The 9,973-nt window shown below is 31.2% G+C and overlaps 1 protein-coding gene across 3 annotated transcripts in view; it reads left to right on the top strand.

Moving 5' to 3' along the window:
- BRMS1L (breast cancer metastasis-suppressor 1 like) overlaps nt 1-9,973 on the top strand; it is a 31,577-nt gene that overhangs the window by 4,504 nt on the left and 17,100 nt on the right. For 2 of the 3 annotated variants that reach the window (XM_011376584.2, XM_023522324.1), the window contains exons 2-4: nt 2,411-2,501; nt 6,304-6,431; nt 8,135-8,214. In XM_011376584.2, coding sequence (XP_011374886.1) covers nt 2,411-2,501; nt 6,304-6,431; nt 8,135-8,214 — 299 coding nt within the window. Of the gene's footprint in view, nt 1-2,410; nt 2,502-4,654; nt 4,695-6,303; nt 6,432-8,134; nt 8,215-9,973 lie in introns of all 3 variants that reach the window. The other variant, XM_023522330.1, reaches the window with a different exon arrangement.

The following is a 9,973-nucleotide window of genomic DNA, read 5'->3' as shown; positions in this document are numbered from 1 at the left end:
GCATTTAGGTTGCTTCCATATCTTGGCTATTGTAAATTGTGCTGCCATGAATATTGGAGTGCATAGATCTTTACGAATTATTGTTTCGTTTTTCTTTGGATAAATATCCAGAAGTGTAATTGCTGGGTCAAAAGGTATATCCATTTTTAATTTTTTGAGAAACCGCCATACTGTTTTTCATAGTGACTATACCAATTTGCAATCCCACCAACAATGTATGAGGGTTCCCTTTTCTCTACATCCTTGCCAACACTTGTTTTTTGATTTATTGATGATAGCCATTCTGACAGGTATGAGGTGATATCTCATTGTGCTTTCTATTTGCATTTCTCTGATGGTTATCGACCTTGAGCATCTTTTCATATGTCTATGAGCCATCTGTATTTCCTCTTTTGAGAAGTATCTGTTCGGGTCTTCTGCCCATTTTTTAATTGGATTGTTTGTATTTTTGTTGAGTTGTGTAAGTTCCTTATATATTTTGGATATTAACCCCTTATCAGGTGTGTCATTAGTGAATATCTTCTCCCAAACAGTCGATTGTCTTTTTGTCTTGTTGATGGTTTCCTTTGCTGTACAAAAACTTTTTAGTTTGATGTAGTCTCATTTGTTTATTTTTTCTTTTGTTTCCCTTGCCCAAGGAGATATATCTAGTAAGAAATTCCTGTTAGTAATATCAGAGAGTTTATTACCTATGTTTTCTCTAGAAGTTTTATGGTTTTGGGTCTTACGTGTAAGTCTCTAATCCATTTTGAGTCTGTTCTTGTACGTAGTGTAAGAAGGTGATCCAGATTCTTTTTTTTTTTTTTGCATGTATCTGTCAAATTTTTCCAACACCATTTATTGAAGAGACTGTCTTTACCCCATTGTATATTCTTATCTCTTTTGTCATATATTAAGTGAGTGTATATTTATTTTAAGTGAGCATAAGTGAGCATAGATTTATTCTTGTGTGCTTTATTCTATTCCATTGATCAATATATCTGTTTTTATGCCAGTACCCTGCTGTTTTGATTACTGTAGCCTTGTAGTATAGTTTGATATCAGATAGTGTGATACCTCCAACTTTGTTCTTCTTTCTCAGGATTGCCGTGGCTATTTGGGTTTTTTTATGGCTCCATATACATTTTAGGATTATTTGTTCTAGCTCTCTGAAAAATGCCATTGGTATTTTATAGGGATTGCATTGAATCTATAGATTGCTTTGGGTAGTATGGCCATTTTAACAATGTTGATTCTTCCTACCCATGAACAGGGTATATGCTTCCATTTATTTGTATCTTCTTCAATGTCTTTTTTCAATGACATAATTTTCTGAAAACAGGTCTTTTACCTTCTTGGTTAATTTGATTCCTAGGTATTTTATAGTTTTTGACTCAATTGTAAATGGGATTGTTTTCTTAATTTCTCTTTCTGAAAGTTCACCATTGGTATATAAAAATGCCACTGACTTCTGAATATATTTTGTAACCTGCTACTTTACTGGATTCATTGATCAGTTCTAACAGGTTTTTGGTGGACTCTTCAGGGTTCTCTATATATAATATCATGTCATTGGCAAATAATGAGAGTTTTACTTCTGACTTTCCAATTCAGATGCCTTTTATTTCTCTTTCTTGTCTTATTGCTGTGGCTAAGATTTCCAATACAGTGTTGAAGAGGAGTGCTGAAAGTGGGCATCCTTGTCTTGTTCTTGATCATAAGGAAAATGCTTTTAGCCTTTCTCCATTGAGTATGATGTTAGTTGTAGGCTTGTCATATATGGCTTTTATTATGTTGGGATGTGTTCCCTCTATTCCCACTTTGCTGAGAGTTTTTGTCATAAATGGACGCTGGATTTTGTCGAATGCTTTTTCTGCACCTATTGATATGCTCATATGGTTTTTATCTTTTGATTTGTTAATGTGGTGTATCACATTAATTGATTTGCGGATATTGTACCAACCTTGCATCCCAGGAATAAATCCAACTTGATCATGTTGTATGATATTTTTAATGTAGTGCTGAATTTGGTTTGCTAATATTTTGTTGAGGATTTTTGCATGAATGTTCATAAGAGATATCAGCCTATAGTTTTCTTTTTTTGTAATGTCTTTGTCTGGTTTTGGAATCAAGGAAATGGTGGCCTCATAAAAGGAGTAAGCCTTTCTTCTTGAATTTTTTGGAATAGTTTGAGAAGAATAGGTGATGAGACTGCTATAGTTTTAACTCTCATCTGTATTTTAGGTTAAAATCTAGAATGAAAATTATTTTGGATAAATGTTAATTTCTTTAAGGCTCAATATAGGCCTCGCATATCTAACTTCATATTACAAGTTTTTTCTTCTTTTTTTTTTTACTGTTTGAATTAACATTCAGATATATTGGAACATAAAACTAATTTTGTCTTTGTTATTTGTCTTTTTATTAACAGAAATGGATGATGAAGACTGTGAAAGAAGAAGAATGGAATGTTTAGATGAAATGTCCAATCTTGAAAAACAGTTTACCGATCTCAAGGATCAGTAAGTAGTGACTTTAGAAGGTCATTGTCACTGAATCTCAATGATGTCACATGTATACTAGCACAAGAGAAATTATATTTACTCCGAACTGTTTTTTTTTCTTTCGGAGTGTGTTTCATGAGACCGACGTACCTGAAAGAGATTTCAACTTTTTGCCTGCTGAAGACTTCATTAACTAAACTGAGGGTTTTGAGGCAGGTTTTTTGGGGAGAGTATAATAAGATTTCTATGTGGATGTTGTTAATTAAAATGTTTTCCCTGGAATATTGCACCCTCGAGTCTTATCTGTTTCATTCATTCCTTTGCTAAATAATTGGATAAAGATAGCATTTTTAAAATTTGAGAATAAGAGAAAATATGTTAGTTTTTCTTCTTGCAGCAACTCTGTAAGGTTGGAAGATAGTCTGATTTCCATTTTACCTGTGAAAAAATTGATGTTCAGAGAAGTTAAGTAATTTGCCCATAGTTCATCAGAAAGTGATAAATTAAACAAGGCTTTCTGCCACCAAGTGCTGTCATGTTCCTTCCACAAAGACACATTACTTTGGAGGAAAGATAGGATTGAATAGGCAATATGTAAAATTCTTAGCCATTTGCTTGGCACCTAGTTGGTGCTTGTTAGATAGTTTTCTCTCTTCTTTATAATGCCAGAACTCTTCTGTAAAGTTCGTAACACGAGAATGGGCCACACTTATTTATGAGAACAGAATAGATTCAGATTAAAAACACCTTAAAGGTGAACTTTCTCTTTGAAACTTGCTGGCAAGGTCATGGGGCATAGCTGTATATCAGGAATTGTAAATGAAAAAAACTTCTGAAAATACAGATACCTTATTTTTTTCAGAAGCTGGCTCTTTAGTTTGTGATTTCTTCACAGTTTTGCTGCTTATTCTTTTTCTCCTACTTCTTCCCTAGAGAGGCCCAAAGAAGATATGAAAACCCATTTAACATCTGGAATTGGCAGACTAAAATGGGACAAATTTGTTTACTGTATGAATCGTGCTGTTTATGCCGTTTTTGGTCTTAACTTTCATTTGTCTTGGAGATGAATATATAGACAATGTTCCATGCTAGTGCAACAAAATAAAATAAGCAATCCAAAATAATCCAAAGTTTACAATTTTGGCTATAAAAACATGGTATCTTTTTTTATTCTAAAGATTTTCATTATTAATTTTAAATTAAAGTGGGTTTGGATCCCTCAAAGAATTCATTATTTAGGAAACATGAAGAGTTCATTCAGAATCATTATGGAAAAGAGGAAGCAAAATTGTATTTTTGTATTTTAGCACAAGTAATTCATGAATGAATAAATAATTATACAATTAATTAAGATATACCTGTTGGCTTTTAAACTTTATTTTATGGTTATCCAAGAAATGAAAATTACTGTAAAGCTCTACTATAATATATTACATGGGAAAACTTTGCAACCATTCAAGTCGTTAAGCCTAATCTTACTCATCTTGGGGCTGGCAGTTGCCTTGATTTTTGCTTTCTCATGGCTCAATATGACCATCAGCCAATTACCCCACCAGCTTCATTCATCTCTGAAAGTATTAAAATTAGGCCCTTTACTAGAATTGGTATCTAGAAATATGTTATAAAAAAAATTAATCTTTGCATCTGGTTTATAATTATCTTATTTTTTTGTCTTGCCCTAATTCTCATGTTTGTTATTTTTATCCTGTTATACTGTATATCTCTGTAAGAGATCTTAAATCCTCTTTAGAAGAGGTGGGAAATATACTAATATAAAAATAATAATGACAGTAATAATATAATATAATTATCTTGCTTCTCCTGTTCTATCACCGCAAGGCTTAGTAACTCCTTTCATAAGGCAGAAAATTTACCATTTGCAGTTTGTATAGGGGTGGAAGGTGAGTTCTTCTACTTCCTTAAAAAGAGAAGTGGAAATTATATCATCCAAGTTTCCATTTATTTCACTATTCAATATACAACAAACATTAACTGAGCACCTACTCTGTGAATAGTATTATGGATACTGCTGAGAGACTCATGATCTTTAGCTTTAATGAGTTTATATTTGAATTCCAAGGTTGTAGGAATTATACCAGTTTTGGGGAATCTATTCTTTTAAAAGGGTAGTTAATTGACTATTGTTAATTCGCATATCCTCTTCATTCAAGATGCTGTTCACCTATTCGGGATACCTTATCGATGTTTTGTGTAAGTTTGATGTTTTCAGGTGCAGTCATCCTTTTATCACATTTTTAGCATTTTACCTAAAGTTATACAGTAAGTTCTCACTTAACAGTGTTAATAGGTGCTTCAACTTTAAGTGAAACAACGTATAATGAAACCAATTTTACCATAGGCTAATTGACATAAACAAGAGTTAACTTCCTATGGCATCTCATCGACGTTGTAATAAAATGACATTGAACGAAACTGTCATTTGAGGACCTGCTGTATTTGTAATTTCAAAAAACTATATCATGTACTTTTCTGACTTTACACATTTCTTTATCATTGTATTTTGAGTTTTATAAAAATTTAACCCAGACATGATAATGTACTGTTTTGGCAGTTAACTCAGATAATTTTTTCCCTTTCTGTTTTTTTTTTTTTAAAAGAATATTTATTTTATTAACATAAAAACTTGCTTTATTCCTTCAGAATCATCATATAGATCTTTGTGCTAATTATAACGGTCAGTCGTAGACAACATTGATTGTCTTCATTGTATTGCTTTATATTTTCAAGAGGAAAAAGCAGAAATTTGTATGAAAGCCAGGTACTAATTAAGCCAACTGCTAATTAACTAACCTACAAGCTTAATCATTGGTTTCTGTTGTAAGTTACTACATGCCATTCATGTGACATATTATGACATATTCTTCATCTAAGCAGTAAATGGCAAAAAAAAAAAAGAATTTACAAAATGATCTTAAATTGTTAATCGCTTTGAAAATTTTAGGATATCCTTAAAATCCTGCAAAATCGGAATTAGAAGTACCTTTCATAAAGACTGACGATATAAACATTTTCCTATTAAAAGGAATTCTATCCTGCAGAATTATTGCCAAAAGTAAATATTGAGTTGTCTCACGTACCCTTTCTTTGATAATCAAGCTACATATTGGTATGATAGCTGGCAAATTAGGGTATTTGTTTGTGGACTCAGAAATATGGCAACAGGGATCCCTTATCCCATTTTTCATTCCCCATCCATCCAACAACTCATTTTGTTATAGCATTTTCAGTTGCAGTCCAGGTGAACCGCATATGCCAGATCACAAGTGATACAGTTTTTCTATTTTCTATAGTAGTTCTATTGGTTTTATCTCCATGACTCTACTTCTTCTTTGTTCTTTTTAAAAATCAACTAGGCTAAATATTGTAGTACTCACTTGTTTTCAGGAATGGTGGAGAGAAGCCAGGGAATTATTTATTTTGATGACTAGTCATTGTTCAAAATGATTTTTTGTTTCTTTTAAATTCAGTGCTTAAATGACTTTTTCTTTTAGAATCAGTCTATTGTTCTGCAGTTAAAATAAAAAATCTAGAGTACCAAAAAGTAGTTACTTCAGTTTTGTTTTTGTATTGTGAGTTAACTATTAATATGTGATATATCTAAAAAAAGATAGAAAAATATTTATTTTGTAATTATGTACGTGAAGTCAGATAATGTAATTTTAAACTTGAGATCCAAGCAAAAATACATTTGGTAGGTTTTAGAATATGAATGATTTTAGGAAGAGAATGTATGGAAATGGTAAATTGTTAGCCTTGGTTGGGCTTTTAAAATTAATATCTTAATTTTTGCTTTGTTAAGACTTTATAAAGAACGATTAAGTCAGGTGGATGCAAAACTACAAGAAGTCATAGCTGGAAAAGCACCAGAATATTTGGAACCACTGGCAACTTTACAAGAAAATATGCAAATTCGTACAAAGGTAGCAGGTAGGAAAGTGAAACATCTTTTTTATATAGTAGAATATGAACTCTTCAATAGGTTTCAAAGGTGTTTGTCAAGTGAGTTGTTAATGGAATTACACACATATTTAGACTGACCAGAGTGTTTCACTTTCAGTCGGCCCACAGTTATTTATTAAATGCCTCTTGCTTTTCTTTGCTGCTGTGGGATCAAAAAAAAGTCCTCAAATTACTCACAGTGTTGTTGAGAGGTTACTTCCACAAGTGAAATGATTAGAAACCATGATATTTCCATTAAGAGATAGTGTTACTATCAATTTAATTTCCTATTAGGTAAATTAAGGTTCAATTTAAGTATCCTAAGTATTTTTCATCTGTAAGAGTGATAAGGATTTTATTTATTTATAAAAATATTTAAAAGTGTTTGATCAAGATATATAGAACAGGGAATTAGCCTTCAACCAGATAATTTAATGATAATTTTTAATTTTGATAAGATCGTTTACTCATTTGTGGCTATGAATAAATGTATTTACATTCGTATGGTTAAATTTCAGTCTTCTGTTCGTAACTGGAATCTAGCTTCAGACTTGGATCTTAGCATTCGTAACAAGGGATATGTTTATTTAAAGATCACTTAACAGTTTTTCATAGTCAAACTAAAAACTGAATTTTAATTAATGGAGATGCTGATTGTTTTCGGGGGCGGGGGGCAGGGAGGCACTAATTGATCCTCATGTGCTTGTTGATAGGCATTGTTGATAAATAGTTTCTTTTGTAATAAACCCACCTTAATCCAAATTTTATTCTTGAGTGCTTAATAGTAAGTGTATATGATGTGATACTTAACCTGCTATTTTTGCATATTGATTTAACACACCCTTAAAAGTAAACATGTCCATAATTTTCTTTGACATTCCGAAAGAACTAAGTGAGACTTACTGGATGTTTAGGAAATATTACATGAATCAGTTGCTCATTTTTCTACTCTGTGGCCTTTCTTTAGTTTTTGATTATATAAAAAGTAGTATGTGTGCATGTGTTGCTAATGGCGTTGTTCCAGATATCTGTCCCTTGCCTTTAACATAAGAGAAAGAATTACATTTCTAGGGCCAACTGTGACACAGAGTTTAGTATATACGTCTAGAGCTCTTTGCCATTTTTTTGGTGGCATATTTGCATGGCCTGTTGCCTTAATACTTCTAAGTTAAACTCTCTTGAGCATCCATCCTCTAGGTAAAGCCCTGTCAGGAGCACTCAGACATAGATTTTGTTATATACATTTGTTTCTCTTGGAAGCTTTGGACTTCGAAAATAAATAACAGTTTAAAAATAGTGGTTTTTTGATGGCTATGGTATCCACTTGTTACTTCGAGTGTATATAATTAATGAAACCAGAGTTTATTGACTCTTTCCATTGTGAGTCCTCAAATTATTTTTCTTAGGAAAAGAGTTATTTTTATTTCAATTATTATCTATGAAACATTTAGGATTATTCTTTTGAAAAATGGGATAAGCACTAAAATTTACAGCATAGTTTCTTTCTGGCTCTTAAAGTCAGTTTTCTAATCTTTGATACATACTTTATTTTTAGATTTTAAAGATAAAATTAGAATCACTTGTCAATTTCTTCTAGATTCATCTTATAAAACACAGGACAATTCCTGTAGGGAAGTGATGATGAAACTCCTTATTGCTAACATAATCAGAATAATTGTGTTTGGTTGCAGGAATCTATAGAGAGCTCTGCTTAGAATCTGTAAAGAACAAATATGAATGTGAAATTCAAGCTTCTCGTCAGCATTGTGAGGTACTGTTATTTCGCTTAACTTTTAAGCTAATTTCATCTCTTTAGGACTTTTGAGTGCAGAAGTTAAAAAAGTAAATAAAATAAGTAAAATGAAAATTAAATAAATAGTACTTTAGTTCATTACTTGTATGATTTTTTAAAAAATACAGTTGCACTGGAAGCTATATTGGAAATAGGACACAAAGAAAGGACCATAGAACTGAGATAATTTTAGAAGTTTTGCAGCTGTTCCCTTAAAAAGACTTTGTAATGATTGTCATCTGGCATCAATGAAAATATTAGTATAATTGGTATAATATGCAAATTAAGACTCAAATATGCATATCTGTAGTATAGTTAGAATGTTGGACTATATTATGAATTTCTGACTCTCTACATCTATTTCCAAATCTTGGGGTAGAATTCCCTATTTACATGAAAAAATAGATTTACTTTTCTATATGTTCTTTTTATTTTGAATAGGATTTAAAAAACATATTGTTAATTTTGCAGATAACTTCATAAAACTTAGACAATACTAGTGGAAATAAGAGGGCAAGTTCTATAATGATTCTTATACCGTATCTTAAAAATCATGAAAATACTAAGAGTAAATAGGTATAAAAATGGTAGAGCTTCTTGTTTCATTTTTTTAATTACACCTGAAATGAAACAGTTTTTTGATGTTTACTGGTTGCTTAGATTTTCTTTCCTAAGAAGTATCTATTTATCTTTTCCTTTTATATTGGGTTGTTAGTCTTTCCCTCATTGATTGTGGAGATTCTTCATATATTCTGGATATTAATGCCTCGCTGGTTATATGTTATGGAGATATTTTTACCCAAACAGTCTTTTTATCAAGTCATCACGTCTTGTTTACTCTTTGAAGATTTGATGAACAGAAGTTTTACATTCTAATGTAGTTGAATTTATCACCTTTCCTTTATGATTTGTGCTTTTTGTATCTTTGCAACTCTGAGACAAAAGGATGTATTTTCCTTTAAAAGTTGGAATTTAATATACCTTAATGATATTAAAAATTTATAGATGGAAAAAAAGTCAAAATTTTGTTTTTTGACATTTAGATTGCTAAACTACCTTTAATTACTTTTTGTGTGTAATATAAAGTTTTTTGCATATAGATAGGTAATTTCAACACTCTTACATACTCCATTGTTTTCTCACTAATTAGCAATTGTAACTCTTTTTTTTTTTTTTTTAATCAGATTTCCATATATATGTTGGCTGGTTTCTAGCTTTTTTCTTTTGTTCTTTTGGTCTGTTTGGCTATTTCTGCACCGGTATCACAATATCTCTTTTACAGCTTTTAGTCTAGGAAGCCTTGATAACTCAATAACATGATAATTTTATCTTGTTCTTTTTTTTCTCACAGTTGTTATTGTTAAAATTTTTTTTGTTTGGTAATATCTTTTTAAAAATTACTTTTTATGTTGTCATATAGAAAAATAATCTTGTGTATTGATGTTATATACAACCTTATTTACCTCTCTTCTTAATTCTAATAATTTGATTACAGGTCCTTAGATTTTCCATGTAGATAAATGTTGTTTGTGAATAATGGCAGTTTGTTTCTTCCACTCTGATCTTCCTTTTATTTGTTTTACTTGTCCTGCTGGCACTAATAGGACCTTCAGTATAGCATGAGATGGAAGCAGTGAAAGCAGATTGTCATGATGTTCTTGATTTTAAGGGAATGCTTCTAACAGTTTTCCAATAAGTATGATATCTAGTGTTGGGTTTTAGTAAATATTCTTTTTAT

Source organism: Pteropus vampyrus, unplaced genomic scaffold, assembly GCF_000151845.1.
Source record: "Pteropus vampyrus isolate Shadow unplaced genomic scaffold, Pvam_2.0 Scaffold10, whole genome shotgun sequence".
Taxonomy (NCBI): Eukaryota; Metazoa; Chordata; class Mammalia; order Chiroptera; family Pteropodidae; genus Pteropus; species Pteropus vampyrus.
This window is presented reverse-complemented; position numbering and strand designations above follow the sequence as displayed.